The sequence below is a fragment of the Sphaerodactylus townsendi genome, linkage group LG10 (genome assembly GCF_021028975.2).
Source record: "Sphaerodactylus townsendi isolate TG3544 linkage group LG10, MPM_Stown_v2.3, whole genome shotgun sequence".
Lineage (NCBI taxonomy): Eukaryota > Metazoa > Chordata > Lepidosauria > Squamata > Sphaerodactylidae > Sphaerodactylus > Sphaerodactylus townsendi.
Window position 1 is genome coordinate 58,782,634 of NC_059434.1, and position 25,075 is coordinate 58,807,708.

The 25,075-nt window shown below is 38.7% G+C and overlaps 1 protein-coding gene across 2 annotated transcripts; it reads right to left on the reverse strand.

The window, feature by feature from the left end:
• Window positions 1-3,692: 3,692 nt before the first annotated feature.
• Window positions 3,693-25,040, reverse strand: ADAD1 (adenosine deaminase domain containing 1). 2 transcript variants are annotated; one of them, XM_048508701.1, is made up of 12 exons: window positions 24,977-25,040; window positions 24,328-24,555; window positions 23,003-23,191; window positions 21,727-21,894; window positions 19,598-19,684; window positions 18,899-19,024; window positions 18,660-18,783; window positions 18,280-18,456; window positions 10,445-10,671; window positions 7,987-8,224; window positions 7,587-7,722; window positions 3,693-5,178 (listed from the first exon to the last, which is right to left on the reverse strand). In XM_048508701.1, exons 2-12 carry the CDS (start codon window positions 24,524-24,526, stop codon window positions 5,065-5,067), a joined length of 1,785 nt encoding a protein of 594 aa, XP_048364658.1. In that variant the 5' UTR covers window positions 24,527-24,555; window positions 24,977-25,040; the 3' UTR covers window positions 3,693-5,064. The 2 variants fall into 2 exon arrangements, with proteins under 2 accessions (XP_048364658.1, XP_048364659.1); XM_048508702.1 differs by having other exon boundaries at window positions 24,328-24,536; window positions 24,977-25,006.
• Window positions 25,041-25,075: the final 35 nt, after the last annotated feature.

Consider the following 25,075-nt stretch of genomic DNA (forward strand, 5'->3'; position numbering starts at 1 on the left):
CTTTCAATGCACTTTGGAGCTGTGCAGAATAGCCAAACCCACATGCAAACAATTGTGAAAGTGGATTGAAAGTGCGTTATTCTGCATGTGTGGAAGGGGCCTGAGACTCCTTTAAGGTAGAGAAAAAAAGGATTTAAAAACCAACTCTTCTTCCCCTGTACCACACAGCACTGTTTATTTCCAAGTCTCATCCATTCATTCTACCAATCAGTTATTGGGATATCCTTTCTCCCAAGGTTGTGTTATGTTTTTTGACAAAAATCCCAGCATGAGGATTTACGTCTTCCTTTAAGAGTGCTTATCAGCAAAAATGCCAGGGAACCAAATATACCAAATACAAATTCCACAATTCCTCCAAAGATCCACAGTGATGCTGGTGAGAGTGAACTGGCACTGTGGCTTCAAATGGCCACTCAGCCCTTAAGCTTCTGGATGACTTCAGGCTAGTCAGTCTAACTTGCCACATAATGTTTTGATAAGACAGAGAGACACGTAAACCAAACCTGAGCTCCTCAGAAGCAGCTTAGGATTGAAATTTTATAGATGCTCCCAATTGAGGTTTTTTTTCCTCTTTGCCTGTCACCATGTCTGCTACGTAGCTCTGAGGTTAGTGTTGCCCCCACCCACTTTATAGAATACTGTGATAATGACCTCCTTCCCTCCTGTCTCCCTTAGCATTAAATACCCCATCTCTCCTTTTCTTTCTGCTGTTCCTGAAAAGTAAAAAGCTCAAACATTTTCACGGGGACTTTTGCATTCTTTCTACTCCTGCAAGAAAAGTTCTGTTATAACTTAATACTGTCCAATCTGACAGTTTACTTTATCTAAAGCTACTTGATTGTATTGTTGAACCATAAAAAGAAGTTAGCCAAAGGCAGCAACATGTCAGAAATTAGTCCTAATTACGGTACTGTGGAATTATGGGGCTATTTTAAATCATGGACATTCTGTTTGGTATATGACTGTCTGCCTTAACATGGCTTTTTCCTGCTTATTTAAGGTCAAATGTGCAAGGGACACTATGATATGTTTTATGAGAGAAATTGGTGCCTTAGCTCAAGAACATGAAAAGACAACCATACAGCAAACTATTGGAAAAATTCAGAGAAATATTGGAGCTGCTTTGGTAAGCATATCTAAGCACTAAGGTGCATTAATCAACTATTAGGGTTATGGTACACATCAATTATGAATTGTAAAAAAAATTACTTAACACAAAAAAATTTCTTCCACAGAACTACACATCCAACATAGAAGCAACTGGACGAAATAGTTCCCAACTTTCTGACCTTTCCGAGGTGACAGTAGCTCCGTTCACAAATAGAAACGAGGTTAGAAGCTGACATTTGGCTTTGTACTGGCTTTTTTAATGGGATGGGGGCAGTGGTGGGATTCAAATAATTTAACAACTGGTTGTTTACAAGCATCATTTTAACAACTGGTTCTGCTGAAGTGGTGCGAACCTGCTGAATTCCACCACTGGGTGGGGGAATATCTTTGGATGTCTGAGGAAAATTAAGGGACATTAAGAGCAGTTAACACATTGCAGGTCAGTCTAGTTCCAACAAGTTAAAAAACCAGCATTGAAGCTTCATACAATGAACGGGGTTAACTGATTTTAAAAATATATACAGATGAATCAAATGTGTAAGTTAGTAACTGAAGTATAAATAGAATACAGAAACTAATATATGATAACAGTCAAGGTTATACACTGTAAACCTAGGTGTATGTTGTTTTGTTTCCATATTCCAATGAGATCTAACAGATGCCGGCTGTATTCTAATTTGAACTTTATTTTTAAAAGTTGTAAGAGTGGGAGGAAAGAAAGAATAATGAGGCATAGAGGAGGCCCATTCTTACACTATCCAAGTTTACCACTGAATTCTTAAAATAGTTTCACAGATTGCACAAAAATCAATTTGCTGTTGTTGTTTACAAAATTTAAACGTTTTCATGTTTGCTCTTGACTGAGTTTAGTAGGATGTCACTGGAGATAGAACAGTAAATCCAAATCCAATATTCCATCAAGGCTACTTTCAAATAAATGTATAGTTTACTGAGACCTTCCTCAGTGTCTCTACTTTAGTGACACTGAAACATACTCAAGTTTTAGCAAAGCCTTTTTCTCTAATGTATTTCCCTGAGGACACATAATTACAAACCTAAAATCTTTTCACTGCAGAAAGATATTGCAGCGCAGACAAATGCATGTCCTCCATGTGAATCGTATGAACTCCAGAAGACGACAACTTTTTTAGAACGCATGATTCAGTTTGTACAGTTTGCTCTTAATGATAATGGCCTTAAAGAACACTAGGCCAATCAAGCGTACCATTGTCTAATTATTTAAAATATTTGTGTTATTTATACTCTAAGTGGGAGTGTTCTAATAATGTATTACATCATCATATTTATTAGTTCAGAATGTTTTTGTTCATGGTCAGACCTGACCCTATTCAAGTTACTCAGTTTTTAAAACTAATACTTGTATTTCATTGCTATACTTTAAAGTGTTAAATAAAACTTTATATTTTTGGAAGCAAACAATAATTAATATAATCAATTCAGTCTATAATTTTATTAGCATACACACCATTAAATTTAATAGTAAAAGAATGTATGTACAGTAACTGCTTTCTCTCTCTTTTACATGCATACACTTTCTCACTTATAGTTAACTTAAGTCTCCTTCCCACATCCTTTTAACCCTACATTTACATCAACCTGGAGCTGACCTGGTCCTTGAATGAGCCTGGGTATGTTTTTTCCAACTTAGCTGGCCTCCCTTTCTTCTCCCCTCCCTTTCCCTGTTGCGTATTGATCTTTTTAATGTATGGGGATGGAGAGAACATTACAATTTAAATTGTTTCCCCTTGTGGGATATATTTTAAGACACCAAGTTTATTCTTTTCTTGTTTATTGTATGTTGATGTATTATATATGTGTGTGTATATGCATGTATATGTATATATGTATATGTACATAAATTGATTCTAGCCGCTCTGAGCCTGTCACAACAGATGAAAGTGGCACAGAAATCCAATAAATACAAAGAATCCAAATCTGAAATAGTTGATTTACCAACAAGCATATGTAACTTGTCACTAAATATACGCCATATTGACTGAAAAATAGACTTATTACACTGTTTTAGATGCATGTGTGTTTCTTTCACTTGCATTCTGTTCACTAATTCTCTATGCTATTTATTTTCTTAAGAAACTTTCAACTTTAAAACTATGGCTGTTCATTTCCTAGAAACTGCATACTTTATATGAGGGATTGCCCAAGTCCTGAACCATGGTAAGCACCTGCCAAAAGGTCCTAGTAATAACTGGCCCTGGATATTTGTATGTGCTCTCTGTACATGTTAAGAGATATGTACCTACAGCTGAGATGTATGCATGTGGAAGCCATTTGGGTAACAAATAGCTTGTAGGGCTTGGTAGAATCCTGGTAACAGTCTATTCAGGGAGGAAGGAATAGAAGCGTACATATAACCCAAACCATTGTTAGAATTAAGCAATTGTTTAGTAGCATATGATGCATAAGAGCTACTGGATGTGTTATACTTGTTACTATACAAGTTTGATAGCAGAATTAATTCTGAAAAGGTGAATAAATCAGTAACTTCTTATACAAAAGCTTTTTAAACTGAAGGTTAAAAAGAAACTCATTGCTACATTTTCACCAAAGAGTCAGCCAATAAGTTTCACAACAGAACTTTATTGCTTAGATTAAAGTCACTGCTTTTGTTTTTATACATTTATTCTAATGTATACACAAATGTAATTACTAGAAAATGATATCAAATCTCTATACTTAAACTCAAAAAGTTTCAGCAAACTGAAATATAGCATCACAGGGAACTACCTTGAAATGGAATACCGAACAGGATAAACTATCTATACTGGCTTAGGATTTTTTCATACACGATAGCCTTGTGAAAGCTACTGAGAAATGCTTTTGTATACTTGGTGATACAAAAAGAGATACAACTATGAAAACATTCTTAGCTGCATCTAAGCAAACACTACGGAATCAAGCCCTCAATGCAATGCAAAATTTTGCCAGAGAGACTCTTGTGAATTATCAAATTAGATCCTGTGAACCTGTTAATGGTAGTGCTCTCATCCCTCAAACAAGAGGCTTTTCTACCAGCAAGAGAGTCCCATGTCAATTAAAGTGTCCTTTGGGGAAAAGCCTACCACTGAGAACATGTATACACAGGATCCAGCCCATTAATCAGTTCACCTGTTTTCCACTTTAGCACTACTTGGATGGACAGCCTTGCTGAGCATCTCAAGCTAGTTTAGCACATTAGTGTATACAATTCAAAGACCATCCAGCAAATCATACTACTGTTATTGAAAATTGAAGTTATCATGTTTAAAAGATAAGGCACTCATACTATGAACTACTTTCACCTCACTCCTTAATGATGAATCATGCAGAGAGTTTAACCTCAAATGAAAATTTACGACTTGATAATTTCAAAGTTGTTCCCATAGGCAAAAACTGATCACTACTCCTCTCCTGATTTGTAAATTGTAGAATAGAGTGTTCCAGTAATGGTTCCATCAGGGAGATAGTTACGTATTTTATTCAGGAAGCTTACTCTTGTATACTGAGAGCAGCTCCTTAGAGCCTTAAGCTTGGATGCTTACAGCTGAGATGGACAAAGGTTACAAAAATGGTTAACAAAAGGGAAACAGTGGGCTTTGGAATCAAAACAGAAAGAACAATGCAAAATATGGTAATGACCACAGCAAAAGACTGTATTATCACACAGTCCTCTTTACTGCTCAAATACCTTAAGAGGTATTATAGCCAATGCAGCTGATAAACCATTTAGGAAAAAACCAAGCTACTTTAACATCAGATATTTCACAATGGCAAAAGTGATAGTAATAAAAATAGTCCATACAGTTTAACAAGTCAGTTCAAGTAGAACTTTTTTGGAAATCAGTTGACAGTATTCTGAATAGAATAATCTACAGCTATTAAAATGAGATCTCTGTTTGTCAAGAGCCAACCCAGTGGCAACTAGAATGCCAGCTATCACATACTGAAATCTTCAATACGCGGAGACTTCACAATCCAGGGTCCATAGCCATGCTCCTCCAAGTAGGTTTTCAGCAAATATTTTGCATCTTGGTAGGACTCTGCCATAACCTAAATAAAGAAGAAATTAATATTCAGTACTGAAGGATTGCTGAATGAGTTATCCCATCAAGATAAAGTTTCCAATACAGTACAGTAAACCTGAGAGGCCTAGTATCCTGAAAAATGGGAACACATCTTGTTATGCAAGCATATATAGCTACCCTTGATAGAGGAGCCAGAAGTGATTTTATTCCACTTCTAGTCTTGAGTTTAATAAAAACGGAATATTGTTTTATTTCTGTACAAGATAGGTAGGAACAACCCAGTATTAGATAGAAAGTAGGAACTATAGTTATCTTTTGTACTTGCGTCTGTATGGAACCTCCTTGGCTCAAGGCAGGAATCCACCCTTGCTCCACCTGGACATGTCCCTTTCACTTGTAAAAACCCTGAATGGACGCTGACAAAAGGACCTCGGAAGAAGCACCTCAATCTGCCTAATCCCACCAACAGGCAGATAAGGGTGCCATCGTCATCAAGTTTCGTTTCCTGACCCCAAGCACCCAAGGGACTCTTTTGTGTTCTTCTCGCCAGTGCCTACGTCATCGCCTCGCTTTGCCTTTGCTGCAAAATTCAAGAAGGGACTGCCCACTGGACTCTGATTGGTTCTCATGTACCTGTAGATGCATGATTGGTTGTCACGTATTCTGTGTATGAATGGTTGTAGGCTGTCCTGTATTCTCCCGGACTCCCGGCGGGAGAAAGGGTATATAAGATGTTGTAAAGCTGCTAGGCAGCTGCAGTTGCTGTGGAGCGGAGGTGCTGAAACACAGGTCAACATCTCAATAAAATCTTTTATTATTTACTATACTCGCTGTGTCGGGTCCCGTTTGTGTTCCCCTGCGCTGCCGAGAGCTGGTTGGTCTGGAGCTATTAAAAGTTACCAGGCAGCGTGGTAACACCCTTCATCATTCAAGGATATGTCACTACCCAAGATCTCTAATGTCTCCCTATGAATTCAGACTCCTATTTATATATATATATATATATAAACATATTTGGAAGAACTATCTTTAATCATTGAACAGAATACATTTATGAAAATGAAAGCACAAGTTCCCTAAAGGGTGAAAATGCTACTCTAAAAACAGCTGTCATCAATTATTCAACATCAAGATACAGTAAACAAATAACCCAGGCCTGAAATCTTTCCTCAAGCAAATCAGTTACAAGACAGATCAGATAACAAACTAGATGACAAACTAAAATAAAGTGTTAAGGATTAACAAAACGTTGCGTTTGAGAGCCAGTGTATTTTAGTGTTTAAGGAAGTAGATGATGAAACAGTTGATTATAAACTGTGCTTTTTAGCTACATAATTTTTTGCAAGTCCATCCAATGAGCTCATATGGGGAAGGGCATCTCATAAGCTAAAATAAATAAAATATTAATATTTCTAGGTTATATAAAGATTTAAAATTTCTCCACAACTGTTTTCAGAAAGGGAAAAACTTAAGGAAAACAGTAGTAGTAGGAAAACCCTGGATTAATAAGGTGGAAATTAGAATATAAATAACAGTTTGGTAATAAATTATGGCAAATAAATATAAATATTGGGCAGAAATTTGGAAATATTATCAGTAAAAATATTTTTTAGATAAACCTTTATAAAGAAAATGCATTATATTTATTCCGAATTGCCGAAATAAAATGAAAGGGAAAATAATAAAAATATTTAACAGAGGTAATACATTGAAATAATCTTTATTGTTTCAGTCAGAGGTCCCCAACCTTTGAGTAGAAGCACAGAACAGTGGACAGAGCAACAAAATGGCTGCCAAGGAGGCAGAGCCTGCCCCAAAATTGCCACAATTTAACTTAAGAAACACAGTGTAGATTCTTGTTCTGTGGTGGCAGGCACTGCCAAAGCAACATTTTTAAAAATCTGCACAGGCTACATCTGCTGTAAAAAATCTCCAACTTTTAGATAACATTTTCTCAGGGTACCCAACACTGGTGCTACATATGCTTCAATCTACAGCAGATGTAGACTACCACTCTCTGACTGATTTCATGGGTAAAACAATATGCAATGCCTGTGCTTTATTTTTAGAAAAAAAGAACATTACTTTGGATACCACAACCCTAGCCTTTTAGCATTAAAACATATCATTATCATCCACTTACAAAGACATTTGCATAAACTGTTTTCAAGAACAGTGAAATCACTGAACAGCAGACCTGGGCAGTCTAAATTTTTTCTCTTAAAGTCTTTTAATGCTAGTGAACTATATGGGGGTTGTAGCTGTTTTCTACATGCTCAGATATTCATGTAACCAATCTAGGATATTGCATATTTTCAAAAGCTGCCATTAAACCCCCAACAACAATCAAATCCTGAAGTGACTGTAAATGGGTTACAGATCTGGAATTCATGAGGCTTGCAGTTGTCTATGATACTCTTCAGTATGCCTTACCTTTGCTTCATGGTATGTACCTGCTGCTTTCAGGAGGTCATTTCTCTTTGATTCCTTAACAAGTAAATTGAAACGACTTAACATTGCAGCCTTGCATAGTCTACTTGCCATTGTAATGCCACTTTTGAAGGGTGAACTAGGATTGAAAAACAGTGGCAATGAGAAGCATAGCACATTTCCAGTGCAGATTATTTATCTAGAGCTTAACAAGCAGCAGATACCAACAACCAGTGACAGAATATTAGATTTTATACTGAAAGTGAAGGAATAGGAGCTTCTCATCTCAAAGTCCTTTTGAACTATTAAGTGAAATTAAAGTTCTATTATGAAATGGGTAAATGACAGTCCTTTAAAAGGAGCAATTCACCTCAGGTTGTTCTCCCAGTTTAGTGTACTTTACCTTTCTGTTGTCTTCCCATTGAGTCCATCCACTACCTCCAATGAAGTATCTCCTTGGCACCAGTTCACACTAAGAGATTTGTGTTGCAAGTCTAACTGGACTGGGTAAGCAGCAGTCACCAAACTAATGTGAGGTCTATTCACCAGGTAGAACATGGGTAGTTTTGAAGTGAGTGTTTCATCTACACGTTGTTTGATAGCTATTTCTAATCCTTTAGTATCATGGCAGCTTCCACTCCCTAAACAAAATGAAAGGAAACTCAAAACACCAACATTACAGAAAATAAAGATAAACTCAATTTTTATGTCTATTTCCCCCATTATTTTGATGTATCATTTCACATGGAGGTTAGCAACAGTTCTATTTTTTGCACATGGTCCGATCTACTAGCATCAGATTCAGCGTGTTCTTTTCTTAACTGCCATCTTCACTCGTGCGACTAGATGTCCTTATTGACTCACCAAATATGCTTATTAATTCACTCCGTTTTAGTCAGTCCAGTCTCTGTGCAATCTCCCCCCCCCCACTCCTCCTCCTAAAAAATCAGTTCAGAAGACCAAAAAAGAAGTTGGAAAGTTAATTCCCTAATGAAAAACCTCAGTAAAAATTAATAGTTTATTCTAGTCCTAATAGAAAGTAATTTAGGACAGGCCATGACAAATTTTCTCTAGGAGTTAATCTTATTTGTAACAAATTCAATATTTTCATCACATCAGCCACCTTAAGTAAGTCTCTAAAAGAGGAGCAATTAGGTTTTAGAATTTTGCTCATAAAGATGATCTTACTCCACTCTTTTGAATGCATAAATAGAACAGTTTAGCAAAATTTGTGTCAAGTTGCATAGAAATTTTACTCTGCAGTCATTTTTCAAAATACAAATGTAAACTCACAGGGATTCATTTTGCTATAAGAAAGCTAGGTATATTTTCAACAAGGTTTCTGTTTACTGCTCCACAACTATTTTCCCTTTGGCTTCTTGTAGCAATGCACGTACATTGCCTTTTGTTTTGCTATCACAGACTAACAGCTACCCCTCAGCAATCCTATACATAGTTAATATAGACTGAGAACCATTAAACACAGATGACTTACTTTTGAATAGATATGCCTATGATCAGAGTGAAGCTTCCTAACAATTTAATTTGATTTTTTTTAGCAGCTATCAGTGGCAAATCTAATTTACTAAGTGCTTTTTAAAAAACGAACAACTGCTACACAGCAACCTCACTTCTAGCATCCTATGATTAGCAAAATTAAAGAGAGAGTTAGAGTCTAAGTAATCAATAAACATTTACTTTAAAATCAAGCAAGGAGCCAAAATTGTCCCTAAAGGTTCCAGCAAGAGAGTGCTGAAGCAATTGCTTAAAACTCGTCCACCATTATGCCAACTTATGGACTTACAGAAGTGGCAATTTCATGAACATTTAGGAAATCAAGATCCCAGTCCCTTTGGTTGTGTCAAGGTAGCAAGTCTTACAAAGGCACAGTAAAAACTTAGTTAAAAGAAAATAAATTTTGTTTTTGTGACTGAGCGGGAAAATGACAAAGATGGGAATCTGCGATGCCACACATGACTCTGTGGCAGGTCCAGTGGAATTATTATTTCCAGCAGGAACTTTTATGAATCATCTTTGACACTGCTGGATAGTGAATACAACTTCCTTGATCAGAAGTTTCATAGGCTTAACCATGCAATCCCATGCAGCTTCACAAGAATAAGTCCCCACTTTCACCTGAGTAAATATGCATAAGGTTAAACTTATCCTGCCTTCTAATTTGGTGCTGAGCTAACCGGCATGCGACGCCTTTAAGGCAAACTCCATTGGAGAAAGGTTGAAGCTCAGTGATGGTTGCCTGCCAGTGCTGGGCTTTCCAAAACTATGCATCACAATTGAACTATAAATCTGTCAGTTGCCAAGAGCAAACATGCAGCAACTATGGTGACCAGGCACCTGGATTTGTCGAGCCCTTGAGTGGGCACCAAAATAGCTTCAGAGGTTAAAAGTCAAAAATCTGATTTTATCCCACACTTCTCTCAAGAAATTCTAGGTCGGGGTCTGCAACCTGCAGCTCTCCAGATGTTCATGGACTACATTTCCCACCATCCCCTGCCAGCATGGCCAATTGGCAGGGGCTGATGGGATTTGTAGCCGCAGGTTGCAGACCCCTGCCTAGGTGATATACACTGTTCTCCCCTCCGCTTCTCTGTAGAATAACCCTGAGAAAGTACAAAACTTGTCCGAGGGCCCCCAGTGTTTTAGATCCTGAATCTGGGTCTCCCATCACTCTAACCACTACACAACATAGGCACTCTAAGTCAATTTCATGTCACTGCAGCTCAAGCACAAACTACTACTGTTTCTCAGACAACTTGTATATTCTTATAAACATTTAAAATAAGTGATCAAATATGACAGATTTTTAAAAGTATTTAACTAGATCAAAATTCAGGACTTACCAAGCATTATCCTGGTAACATAAACTGGCTGAATGAAATTGCTTAGCAAGGCTCCCTGAACACCCAACACTTCCCATCTTGTCAGCTTGTCGCTAGCAGACATACTGCTTATTCTAGCAATTTCCGTAGGACAATAGATAGTGAGATAGATCTTGCCTTCAACTGCAACATGAAGAGATAGTTCCTCACCAGATTCAAACGAAGATACAGAATTTGGGGTAAGACATCTACAACAAAAGTTCATACAGTCAAAGATTTTTTGTTTGTCCAACACATGGATATAAGAATTTGCAAGAGGAGAGGTTTTCTAGATGAGTTGCCAAATAATTCAGTTTGTCACCAATTAAAGCCCTAGTGAGTGTCTATACTTTAAAATCAGAAACTTGACTTTCTGTTCAAGTGGTGAGAGAACAGACAGGGAGCACTAATGTCTCTGACAGAAGCCAGCTGTGATAGATGGGAAACTGTCCTGCCCCTGAAGGAAAAATCAGCCACTCAGGTGGCTGCTCCTGCATCCACTCACCTTTGAGAAGGAGGGATGCATGGGAGAGCTGAGTTCTGCCTCAGGAGCTGAGTTCTGCCTCAGAGTGAAAGCAATGACAACTCAACTCTGGCTTGGGAAACAGAGCAGACAGAGTGAAGGGTAGCTCCACCTGGTAGAATGGCAGAGTGGCTTAGTTCTACCTCTGAGAGACAATAGAGTGCTCGATTGTTAGATCTGTCTCTGGTGATGACACCTTGCGGAATTTACTCTGACTCTGGGGAAATGACAGGCTGGTGTAGGTGAAATCCTGTGTGCAAGAGAGAATCCAACTAATGGCTAGTCTTTAAAAATCTGTTTGTGCCAGAAAGCTTTGTATAAAAATATAACTACTCTCTAAAGTAATTAACCAGTCTAAATTTTTGAGCCTTGGTTTCTACTTTGCCCACCTAGAGAACTGTGCTGCTAGTTTGTTCTTTTAAAAACCAACCTATAAATAAGTGAATCCTCTTAGTTGTTTATATATTACTCTAACCTCAATCTCCTTGTGCATCACAAAACTTAACATACAACAGTGAACCCAAAACCAACACACTTGCTACCTCTAGAACATCTGGAAACTGAGGGAAAGATTTATAGTTCAAAACCAACCTACATCCCAAAAATCTTAGGAGGCTGTGTGTGTCTCCTCAGTAGGAAACAATAGGTTTGTCACACCAAGGATAACAACGTCCCTATCCCAAACAATACAAAATTTCTCCTCTTTTAGGAAATAATTACAAAAGTAATTATCAGAGTAACCCTTTAAGAGACCAAGCTGACAAAATCAATTTTTAAAACTGAAAACACAGGCACAAGGGAAATTATAGGAAATCCATAATATACGAAGGGACCTGTTATGAGCATCACCTCCACCTCAAACTATGTTTTTCCTCATTTCTACTGCCAGTAGAATTCTTAAGTTCAACTTTTGTATTCGAAAGAGCAGATATCCAGGACATACTACAACTACTTTACATCTCAATGAACGTCCACTTTACGTCCCAATAAAAAAGCAAAAAACAAAACTAATCAGCATTGCAGTACCTTACAGATGTAGACAGTGAAGCGACACCAAAATTTCAGGGTATCTTCAGAAAACTCTCCTGATGATACCACCCAGGTTTAGTGCAGTTTGGTTCAGGGGTCCAATTTTATGGACCCACAAAGAGGGTGCCCCATCCCCACTGTTTCCAATGGGAACTAATAGCAGATGGGGGATACCCTTTGAAGGGCTATAATCAAATTTCACCAAACTTGGGTGGTATCATCAAGAGAGTCTCCTGGGGATGCCCTGCAATTTTGGTGCCACTAGCTTAAAACATGTGTCCCTGACAGGCACCCCAAGGTAAGTATTGGGGGGATTCTCTGGGGGAGGTGGATTCTTTAGGGTTTTTAAATTTATTTAAACATTGCTTAAAGGGAGTTCAAGCCACTTGAACTCCCTTTAAACAATGTTTAGAGAAAAAACAAACAAAAGAATCCACTTTTGGGGGTAGAATCACTCTCCCCTCTTGCCAGCATGAGCCTGCATGCCGCAGATCTTTAAGATCCATGGCGTGCAGACTCTTGCCGAGGAAGGGGGGAAGTGGAGGCATTTGAGGATCTTTTAAATAATGCCTGAATTCCCCTGAATACATACAAGCCGATCCAAATACTCTCTATTCGGATCGGATCGGATTCAGGCATAATGTATCTGAGACTAATATTGCCCAAATAGGCTGCGATTAGGTGATTCGTTTAATCTGAATCACCAATGCTAGTTAGCACAACACGCTGAGGAGATTCTGGTCTCCTCAAGGGTATATTCACTTAAAAAAACCTATAACTAGCAACCTTCAAGCCCCTCAGGGGAGGGCGGTCTATAAGCCTAATAAATAAAATAAAATATATAAATAAAAGCAGAAAACGGGAACTAGGTATTATAAACACAGGATAGGTCTGTCTAGATTACTACTATGTATTTGTCAAAGAACCCATAATTCCTTTCTCATCAAGAGAACACCCTACAAGAAGATGTAATGACAACCAGTAACACTATTTTCCAGAAAACTCCCTCCATAGAACAAACATGAATGAGAACTTAAGGGTCCTTAGAACTGAAGGCAAGCTTTATGAGGAAAATCTATTTAACTGAAAGGGGATGGGATAGGAAAACTTTCCAGGAGAAGTGCTTGATCAAGCTGTGTGCCCTGTCTCCCAACCTGTCTCTCCAAATTGCAGCAGGTGGTCCAATCATATTTACAGTAAACCAAAAATATCCATCGCTGATACAAGTGTTCCGATCTTTCTGTTTTGAAGCACCCACAAGAGGTCTTCTAAGTATTAAATGAGAGGAAATAATACATTTAAAATGTTTAAAATAGGACAATCTAGATGAAAAATGGGACCTAAAAAACAGATCTCTTCTTAGAGGTAGATGAATTCACATCAACTGTAAGAGCCAAGGTCTCTGAAGCCAATCCTGAATCCTTAGGAAAGTGTCTGGATATGATTTCCCAATACCCAAAGGGAATTGGAATACAAGGAATAAGCCAGCAGACCAACTGCATGCTTCCTGCGTAGAAGCATGGAGAAAAATCATTTCAATTCTGCTTCCATAATGATATAAACAAAATCCAGGGTATCTAATGATGTACAAACAATGGCAAGGTACTATCAACTTCGCCAGTCACTTTCACATTCAGGTCTCTCCCTAGATGTTTTGTCAAGGTAAGATAAATACAGAATTTCCACTTAGAAGTCTGTACTTTGTGCTTTCTGACAACTGAATACTCATACCTGGAGACAATATTGCTAAACTGCACATTAGCTTTAGCTCAAGTATTAGAATGCTTGAAGAGTACACAACAAATCCCCCAACTGGCTAGCAGCTAATGTGCCTATCACCGTAACTAGTCAGAATCATAAGCCGGATATTGGGGAAATTCCTCAAGAAGTCCAACCAATGAGTCACTATGTTCAGTATATCTGTAATTCGCAGGAAAGCTTCCCTTGAGAAGATTTTGTGACAGCAAGGCAGAATCAGTCACTGTATATCTGAAACTATTACACAAAAGAAACAGTATTTAAGCTACCGAGTCTCCAAGATGGGCCAGTTGTATCAAATCTTCTACAGTGATTTTTTTTAGGGTTCTAGCATGTTTTCTAATCATATCAATCTTGTGAGAAAGAAGAGCTGCCAGAACAGTGAGTGGATAGGGAGGTAGATCATAGTTCCTTGAATGTTATCTGCTCTCTCTAATCATGGAAACTGGGAAAGCTAGTACTTTTAGTGACAAGTTACCTATTCTTAGTCACAAGCTGGGTATTCTTAGGCAACTTGGCAAGTGCATCCTCACCTACAACGCAGCTGAACATTTAATGTGTCCATATGGAGGATTTTCCTCCATTTAGGGGGACTCCTAGACCAACTCCCAGCCACTGCTCCAGGAAGGTACTTCAGCTGCTTGGTGAAAACTACCTTTCCAACATGTTTGCTGGTCCCAAAGAGCTGGGTGCCCTCTTCCTGGCTGTGCAGGGGTTCTTAGGAACCCAATTACAGGAATGTTACCCAAGGCTCATTCCGCACATGCAGAATAATGCACTTTCAAACTGCTTTCAGTGCTCTTTGAAGCTTTGCGGAATAGCAAAATCCACTTGCAAACAGTTGTGAAACTGGTTTGAAAACGCATTATTTTGCGTGTGCGGAAGGGGCCCTTGTCTCAGTTTACAGTGTTCCTGCAGTATAAGACATCAGTGGAGTGGCATAGTTCATCCTCACTTAGGGATTATGGCACCAAACAGTGGCTGGAAAGCTGGCTCCTATTCAAGAGGAAAGACATTGGTTGGAGAGATTGCTATTCAACCCGAAAATCCAACAGAAGATGTGATGGGTAACCAACTACCTTGGAAAGCTGATAAATGCTAGATAGAAATAAGAGAGAAACCAACAATGCTTGTGGAGAGGCTAATTATTCACCAAGGTGGAAATTCAGACAAAATGGCCAAAAACTGCCCCCCCTCCTCCCATACAACATTTAGGAGTACAGAGGCCAGTTCTTGCAGTTAGGTTAGTTTTTCTTTCTTGATGAAAAGCGGACTAATCTCTGACTTGACTAGGAAAAGTTCCAAATAGCCCCAGACAAGAACTGGCTAAACAGGAAACACTCTCACCCATCAGACACAAATATAGCAACTGGAAAGAAGCAGAGGCACAGTCAGATAAAACAAATTTATAAATAAAGTTAATCGATGGAGCCAAAACAGGATATTCCTTTGTGACTAGCACATGTTTCCATGACTGCAGCCAAAAACACTGAATGTATGACATACTCCTACCAAACATGAATTTTAGTAAGATTCTTTCACCACCCAAAGTCTCAAGACCAATCTTTTACACTAAAGAGAAAGGAAAACAGCACCCTTCCAGTTGTAGTTTTCATGTAACTGAATTTCAGAGAATACATGACATATGTCATATGCAGATCACTTATTCAAAACTGCTTGCCAATTAACAAGTCCAATGATCATGCAAACAAGGCCCAGATGGCAGTCCTGTAGATCTCTTCTAATGAAACTTATTCTAGAATGATTCAGTGACAGCTGTAATTCTCAAAGTGTAAAAGTTACCATAGACAGTGCTATGATACCTTATAAGGCCCTTTAAAGTAATCCTGAATGCTTTACTTTCCACGGGAATAGTTTCAACACAGCAGTTTTCATCTTTGGCCAGAATAACTGAAGTACCAATCTGTCAAACCTTTTGAGGATGATGGGTGGTATCTTCCTGTGGGAACCAATTTATTGCAGCTCAGACTAACTGGGTCTAGCAAGAGGGATTTTTCAGTTGCCTCTTGCAAATTATGCCGCTCTCTCCCACAAGAAGGGAATGGTGCTGATGCCACAGCTCTTCTGGAGCAAACTAGAAACCAAAGGCCTTGAACTGAATGGGATGGTGCTTCATGGTTAATTTAACCTCATGTTTTTTCTTGTCATGAACTTTAAGTTTATTTGTGCATTTTTGCCAGATTTGCCAATCACCTCGAGGACACACATAGGGAACATAAGTATATTAAATGAAACAAACAAATCATCTTTTCCAAGTACAATTTGAAGGCTATTGTGGCATTTTTATTACTGTTGTGTTAAAAAAGGTCAGGCAACACCAGCTCCACAGAGAACTAAACTTTTACATACATGTGTAGACCAAACAAATCATTATAAGCAGAAAGCATAACAAATTCTGAGACTCCAAGCTGAAATGAAGAACATTAATGGAGTCACCTTAAGATTAAGGGGAATTATTTAAAGGACAGTTTAAGGGGAGTTAAGGTTAAAGGTCATATTTATGTCTCAATTTGCCAACAAGATGCTACTATACAACCTATTGCTTCCAGGGCAGTTGTTTAACTTCCATTGAAAGTTCTATGATTACAACGTCCTTTATATAATCTGAGAAAAAACAAGCTTTGATGACCTATGTCCTAAAATAGTGCCACAAGGGAAACATGTTTTGAAACTAGCAATTGTTAGCTTCTGCTTCTGCCTCCATTGCTTAGCTCTCATAAACTTTTGAAAGCTGCATCCACTAACAAGAGAAGTCCTTTGCCAGAGACAGAAGTAGACTATCAAGTATATAAATAAACTTGCTAGCTGGAAAAATGGTCACATGTCAAAACAATGGTTTCTCACTTGTGAGATCTTATAGTACTCCTAAATCTCAGTTACAAAGCATAGTGCTTATTTGGTTGTTTAGGAATATAGTCTTTCTTCTGGGAAAACTCAAACATGGTATCTGTACTAAATGATACAAAAATGTTTGACAAGGCAACAGTATAACTTTTTGACCCATCTTAGGGCAACAATGTGAGTACTTTCTCTGCACCATTTTCCTTCTGAAAACCAAGGATATGGAATAACTGACCAAAGGTAGAGAAGGTCAACAAACAAGATCACACCTGGCTTCAGATCAGAAAATCCTTCAGTGGTAGTCTAGGGACCGTAGGATCTAGATGAAGTTGACACTGAAGGTTATGAGTCTTGAGGCTCTCTTGCCTATCTAAGGGGATGTAGTATGCAGTTCCTTGGATAAGACCTGTTCTACTGCTAGGAGCTATCGTGCTTTCTGCAAACATACAATCTTGCAGGCGGGGTGTTGTTATCCTACTATAGGAGAGGGAACTAGAATGGCTGCATTTAAATCAGTTAATCTTGCACTTATATTTGGAATGGGTATGACAGCACTCTGCTTATGAAAGCTGGATCACTCACAATATTGATTATCATTTATTTTCTTTCAGGGCAGCATTTTTACAAAACTTAAATAATTCACTTGGAAAGGATCGCATCTATAGGACTACTAGTTATTTAAATTACCCCGAAATTCAGACTTGGCCAACATCCTGTCAAGATCTGGGAGACCAAAAAGAATGTGACCATCCACTCTGTGAAAGGCTATTCACAACCATGCTTTAATAATTTGCTGCTCTATCTTTGATTAGGAAAACTGGAATAAAGTAAGTGAGCCTCAAAAAATGGAAGGCAAGGCCAGTAGTATTCTGCAAAAAGCCTTCTTGCAGACCAGAGCACAAGGTTGTCCTGGCAAAGCAAGGCACGGTGCTTGCTCTCACCCTTCGATGAGGTAAAGGATTAACTTCTCTCTTCATTGGAAAAGATAGGTGCATAAGCAGCTCTTTTAAGATATCAATGAAATAGTGGGGGACATTATTTGGTGGGCTAATTTGCTAACTGATCAATACCATTTATTCAGCTTATATTATGGCAGAACCCTAAGCCTAAAGTGCTGGGACTTCACCTTCTCACCTGTATGTGGATCAGTTTCAGCTGGCATTACATGAGTATAAGCAACTTGCTTGGATGCAAGTCCAGTTGAAAACCTGGTCAAATGTAGCTGAGAATAAACCAATGCCTTTAGTTTTATTGCAAATGGAATATCCTCTCAGAAGCCCAAATAGCTGATAATGCAGCCACTTCTCAATACTGAAGAATCAAATGAAAACCAAAGTATGGAAAAAACAGGGAAAAGTGGTATTTCTACTATCTTTGGGTACCTGAGTAAAAATTCTCACAATTATTCTTTATAGCTTATCTTTTGAATGTTACTCTTCTCTAATAAAAGACAACAGATAAACGCAAGCCTGGTAAATGACAGACTGAGCAGACTATAACAAGGTATTTTGTCTCGCTCCTTTAATATTTTAACTTTTAAATTTGTGTAAAAAAAAAGAGTGTGTAGAACAAACTAATCTCTGAATGGGAAAAATCAAATAACCACTGCAGTAAGTCTCATAGTTGTAATGCTTACAATACTTACATCTTTGACTTGGACTTTATCTGAGCAGATCCTTTTGGCAACTGATTCATGTAGAGAAATATATTTATATTTGGTTTTACTGAAAGCAAGTTTGAGGCTGGCTCAAAACAAAATATGGATTTTTCCATCATAGCTGGATTTTTACTGTAGTAGAGTAAAAGCTGTCTATAAAAATACCTTCGAAGAAGAAATACAGTTTTAGAGAAGACCGATATGAAATGTTTCTAGAGTTCCACTGAAAAGCAGCACTGCACATTAAAGTTTATCATTTACAGACAAGCAACATCTTCTAGAAGAATCAATCTATATGCAATCATTGGTTCTACAAAGTTAAATTCAACACAGGAATAACTTCAACAGCACTCTTGTACAATTCTTACCTAAGAAGAGAGCGCCGGGCAGTAACAACAGCGTGACTGTCATGCACAACTCTCCCATCAAGGTGACTACACTGACTGTAGTTAAATTCACCAGTTCCAATAGCTACTACTTCATACTGCCTAGCTAAAAAACATAAGCATAAACAAAACAGCTAATGAGATCAATTTTATTCAGGGCTTTTACAATAAAACCATTATATAGACATTCTCTTTAGAAAAGAAACAGCCAATAGGCTTACCTCTTTCTACTATAAATGCAGCCAATGAACCACTACAACTCTGGTACTCCAGATATTTAGCAGTTAAACTACTGAACATTTCCCTGACAGCTTGAGAAATCTTCTCATAGGCTAGATGTGGTCCTTCTGGTAAAGTATTAAAGCAAATCAAATATGGGAGAAAAATCAAAATCTGATGTTAAGATGGATTGTACTTTTTCTTAAATTGTTCATTTCAAGTTTTTAATGGGACAAAGAACATTTTAAGCATTTCAAATTAATTTTATTAAATGCAAATAAAAAAAGTATGCTACATCAGGCTGTGGTCTCAACATAAGCAACATTTTCCAGTTCACATTTTATCGCTGTTACATACTACCTACAGCTGAACTGCAAACTGTCTTGTCTCGCTAATCACAACTGTTGCACCAAGAAAAGACTAAGAAGTCTATTATTTTGTTAGCATACGCACAAACCATCTTTATCACCAGAAGCTGTACTAAGTTGATACTACTGCTTCTCAAGAAACATTCATCTCAAACACAGAAGATGCAGAAGTATGTATCCAAAAAGTCTAAACATTCTACTATGAAACACAAACACAGCCTTTTATACTTGGTCTTAAGACAACATATAGAATGTTTTCACAGATATACAGTAGATGGGACCAAAGAATGCACAACTACGTGTCTTTCAGAGAGAAAAATAGAACATTCTTACCACACGGAATCCTTGAAAGATAACTAGGCCCAGCTGGGGATCGAGGTTCAGCTACAACTGACATTTCTGAATGGGTCTTGGGAGGACCTGCAAACATATCATATTCTAACATTGGAAACATAAATGATTGAAGCAGATCCTTTCCCATATTACATTCAGTATTAGACTGTTTCTCAATCACAAAATTATACAGGCTTCAATCTTCCTTTTCACTACTCCATTAAGAAACATTTAAAGCACTGCATAAGGCAAAAGCTTGCTAAATACATGTGGGGTATACATGTTCCAGCATGGCCACCTTGTGCCCTGGACATATTTAAATATAACTAATAAACTGAACCCAGATTAAACTGAGGTGCCATTGATCAATGATACAGCCCAGCAAGGAGTAATGAATCGGCCTATTTTGGACAGACATTGGACTCTCACCACAGGAGCAGATTCATAACGTGTCGGTATTAAAAACATGCCTTCAGGTGGAGGCACCACAGTCTGCAGCCTGTAGCTCTAAGTTCAGTTGGTTCTCCAGACACAGGATCTCTTTGAAAATCGTGATTTGGCCACAAATGACCACATTCTGATGCATTCTACATTGAGCTGCCTTACAATATTGTTTGGCTGCTTCAATTGGCACAAAATACAGCAGTTATTTTATTTTCTAGTGTAAATTACAGAGAATCCATATCATCAGTACTTATGGGAAGAAGTGCTAGTTAGAATCAGAGGCCAGTTCCGTTTTCTAATTTCAATCAGCTTTCTTGCCCTCCACATTCATATTAAATTTTAATTGAATTCTGTATTTTCTAACTGGCTGGAGAGAGTATTCTTATCTAAAGCTTTTCGTTTTAAAAATGAATCAACCTATCTTGATATTTTTTGTATTCAACAGAATCATAAAATCATAAGAGTTGGAAGAGACCACAACAGTCAGCCAGTCTAACCCCCCCACCACACAGTCAAAGCACTCCTAACAGTTGGCCATCCAGACTTTGTTTAAAAACCTTCAAAGAAGGAGACTCCACCACACTCTGAGGCAATGCATTCCACTATCGAACAGCCCTTACTGTCAGGAAAGTCTTCTTAATGTTTAGGTGGAATCTCTTTTCCTGTACCTTGAATCCATTCCTGTACCTTGTCCTAGTCTCTGGAGCAGCAGAAAACAATCTTCCTCCCTCTTCAACATGACATCCCTTCAAATATTGAAACATGGCTATCATGTCACTTCTTAACTTTCTCCAGACTAAACATACCCAGTGTCGCGTAGTACATGGATTCCAGACCTTTCACCATTCTGCTTACCCTCCTCTGGACCTGTTCCAGCTTGTCAATATCCTTCTTGATTTGTGGTGCCCAGAACTGGACACAGTATTCCAAGTGACCAATGCAGAACAGACAGGCATTACAATATTCCTCAATCTAGACACTATACTCCTATTAATGCAGCCCAGAACTGCATTGGCTTTTTTAATTGCTGGTGCCAAATTACACTGCTGACTCGTGTTCAGTTTGTGGTCTACTAAGACTCCCAGATCCCTTGCGCATATACTGTTGTCAAGCCAGGTGTCACCCATCCTATATCTGTGCATTTCATTTTTTCTGCCTAAGTGTAGTATCTTACATTTATCTCTGTCGATATTCATTTTGTTAGTTTTGGTCCAGCTCTCTACTCTCCAGGTAATTTTTAAATTCTGACCCTGTCCTCTGGGATATTAGCTAACCCTACTAATTTGATTAACATGCCCTCTATTCCATCATCCAAGTCATCGATTAAAATATTGAATAGCATTGGGCCCAAGTCAGAACTTTGTGGTACCCACTAGTCACTTACCTCCAGGATGAAGATGAGCCATTGGTGAGAACCCTTTGGGTTTTGCCCTTATCTTGGTACTGAAATTGCCCCAAAAGCATTGGAGGCAACACATTACTATTAAAAAAACTCTTGGAAAAACAATAATAAATTCAGTCTGCCAATCTGTTCAGAATTTCTATTCTCAGAATCCGTATATAAAGTAATATGCAATATGTGCTAAGAATTCACCAAGAATACTTTTCTCAAGATTTCAGGGACAAACCAGTTCAGATAGTAAAGTGTATGTTCCACTACCAACATGCACATACATAACTTTTACCTGGTTTTTCTAAAGCCTTTGACTCTAACTCCTCCAACTGCAGCAGCTCATCAAGAGCAAGTTTTGCTGCATTTGCTCTTGATTCTTTCTTGTTTTGTCCCAAGCCCGTCTTATATGGAATACCATCCACCACAGCACAAAAAGCAAAGTATGATCCCAAGAGATTCCCTTCGAAGTGCAACAAGTGAGAAATTAGTTTTCTATTTAGTATTATTATTATTTATTCAATTTAATAGACCGCCCTACCCCCGAAGGGCTCAGGGCGGTTTACGAAACAATTAAACACTTAAATACATCATATAAATTAAAACAATAAATATAATACAATACAATAAATACATCATATAAATTAAATTAAATACATCATATAAATTAAAACGATAAATAAATTAAATAAGTAGGTGATGTCCAGCATTAACCCCCCGGGAGGTTTAATATTACATAAGAACTACATATTTAGTATTACATAAGAACTACATACACGCAAAAGTTTAACAGTATGCATAGCTTACAATTATCCTACGCTACGGTATTAAATCGTACTTACATTTAACATTCACATAGTATTGACTATTTCTGATTCCATGGGATTTTTTCTACTCCCTATCTTAAACACACATCCCCAAAAGATACCCATCTTGTATCATATTTTCTGAACTGAAAAATAGCAGAATTACTAGAGAGATGGTTTTAATTTTGGAGTGATCAAATTTCCTACAGTAGTAATAATTATTATCACGGTCAATGACCAGCTTGATTTAAAAAATACACAAAGAATTATAAACTCCTATATACAATCATTCTTTATTCCCTGGTTTACAGGCTCTAAAATTCCAAATAAAATTTACATAAATGTTCCGCATTCATTTAGATTATGCACCTGAACAAGATGGTTATCAGAAACCACTGCTAAAATGACCAGGAGTCACTTCCACACAGATTTACTTGGGGTGAAGATAATTTTAAATCCACCTTCAGCATGTAGACTTAACCTTCTGGAAAGGAAATGAAGAACTCTGACCCCTCTGAAGTGTGTTCAAAACAAGACAACACAAGAAAACTGTAGGACAATGGAACAGCAGTAAGGAATGTCCTGTCCAAATGTGAATTTCAATTAAATTGCACAGTTCATGAAACTTTTGTGCAGAGAATAGAACCAGAGAAGACATTAGGTATAAGTCATTCATCACAGTAGCCATTAAAGCAGCATGCACGTTTCAGTTCTAATACTTAGGATAAATGCCAACAACATATTTATATTGCAAGAAGTACTTACCTGTAGTTACAGTTTCCTTTAATTCTAGCTGTACACGCTGCATTTGTGCAAACTGATGCAAAGCTGACACTGGGTTTATTTCTCCTTCTTTATATTTTGCAACAAATTCTTTTGGAATTTTCTTTGGAGGAAGTGAAGTGATCGGAGCAACTGGTGCAGCTTTGGAATACTGGGAAGCAGGAATCTGCCCTACAATTCATTAATTGAAAAACAGTTATAATTCCAAAGGGGGAAATGAATGCTCGCACTTCCTTGAATAAAGCTAAGTGAAGCAATGTACATAGGACAAGAGGCCTTTAATAGTCAATTACTGTTAAGACACTCAGGCCATCTGTTTCTGCTAGATCAGGGGTAGGGAACCTTTAACACTCAAAGAGCCATTTGGACCCGTTTTCCACGGGAAAAGAAAACACTTGGAGCCGCAAATAATTTTTGACATTTAAAATAAAGATAACACTATATATATAGGGTTTTTTTTAACCTTTTACTCCGCTCAATCTGAGAAGTGCATGGATGCAGGGCGGGCAAGGATGGGGCCAGCGGCTCGGGGCGGGTGAGAGGGGAAGCCCGCGGCGTGGCCCAGCCAGCCGCGGGCCATTGGTGTGCCCGCCCTGCTGCCTGCAGGGCGGGCAAGGATGAAGCCGGTGACTCGGCCTCGCTGGCCGCCAGAAAAGCGCCCACCCCGCTCCAACGGGGCGGGCAAGAGGGGAAGCCCACAGCGCGGTGCAGCCAACCGCAGGCAATTGATGCACCCGCCCTGCTACCTGCAGGGCGGGCAAGGATGGGGCCGGCGCTCGGCTCGTGGAGCCGCAGTGCAAGGGCAGAAGAGCCGCATGCGGCTCTCGAGCCACAGGTTCCCTACCCCTGTGCTAGATGCTTTAAGAATACCTCCCACAGCTGCTGAAAGCCAGGGGTTACTTCTCATATTAGTTTCACACACTTAAGATTTCACACACAAATACACCTCATTTCGGAACTTTTAAGAAAGCTCAGATACTAGATTGCACTAAATATTTGTTCATACATTATAAAAACCCAAGACAAAACAAGTCCCTAAGTCTTACACGCTGCAAGAGTATGGCCGTGTCAACTACGAAACAACCTAAGAGATATCCATAGCACAAGTTACCACCACCAATTTGGGTTCTATTATGGCAGTCGCTTCATTAGCCCCTCCCTCAAAGGGAGTAGAAATAATCATTAAAGTATATGTTCTTATGTTCTTATAAATTCATATTCACATATCAAGGAATCCTCCCAGTGTGGTCACGACTATTCAATTATTATAGTCAGCTAAAAAAGGCATGTGATTTAAAAACCAAAACCTGTGACTGGAGTTAATTTAGATGCTAGATTTGACACATCAGAGATATCTGTAGATGAGAAAAACACTTTGTTGTGTTCTGCTTGTGACTGGAGAGGAGCTGATGGCTGAACAGAAGATGGAGGTGGTGCAGGCAAGTTCTTCTTCAACATCTGGGCAAAGCTGGGCACCCTGGAAGCCTGAGGCCAGTCGCTCGCCATCTTGCTCTACCTGAAGAAAAAGTCACCCCCTTAAAGGGAGTAGAAATAACCATTAAGGTATACACATATCAAGGAATACTCCCAGTGCGGTCACGACTTAGCGGGGGCGGGGTTAGCAGTGTCAATATTGGGAACGTCTCTGCCCGTTGCCAACGGCACGGGGAGGCTCTAGAACCCCGGGGGGACCACCTAACCGGGCACGATTTACCTGAACGACTCGTTCTTCCTCAGCAAAAGCAACTTTATTTATTCCTTCTCTGCACACCTTACAGCCGCCGAGTTTATCAAAGGACCTCACAAACGAACATTTAACGTCGCTGCGACTTTCCAAATGTCTCAAGAACAAAGACAAGCGAAACTCCTCTTCGAGAAGACTTCCCCCTCCCCGCCCACCGACTTCTGACTTCCCGAAGACTAACGCGACGGCGCGTAGTGCAATGAGTTTCGTACCATCAGACTCTCACCGAATGCGACCGCCTCGCCCTCACCAACGCCGCCTTTCCTGCGAAGCGCCACTGAGCATGCGCATAGATCTCTCTAAGCTGCGCC

What these genes read in the sequence shown, in the direction of transcription:
- ADAD1 (XM_048508701.1), bottom strand. Translation starts at nt 24,526, where the DNA reads ATGGCGAGCGACTGGCCTCAGGCTTCCAGGGTGCCCAGCTTTGCCCAG. An exon ending in TGCATTTATAGTAGAAAGAG is followed by an intron (nt 18,784 to 18,898) that starts GTAAGCCTATTG and finishes TATGTTTTTTAG; the next exon opens with CTAGGCAGTATGAAGTAGTA. An exon ending in AATGGGAAGACAACAGAAAG is followed by an intron (nt 7,723 to 7,986) that starts GTAAAGTACACT and finishes TTTCAATCCTAG; the next exon opens with TTCACCCTTCAAAAGTGGCA.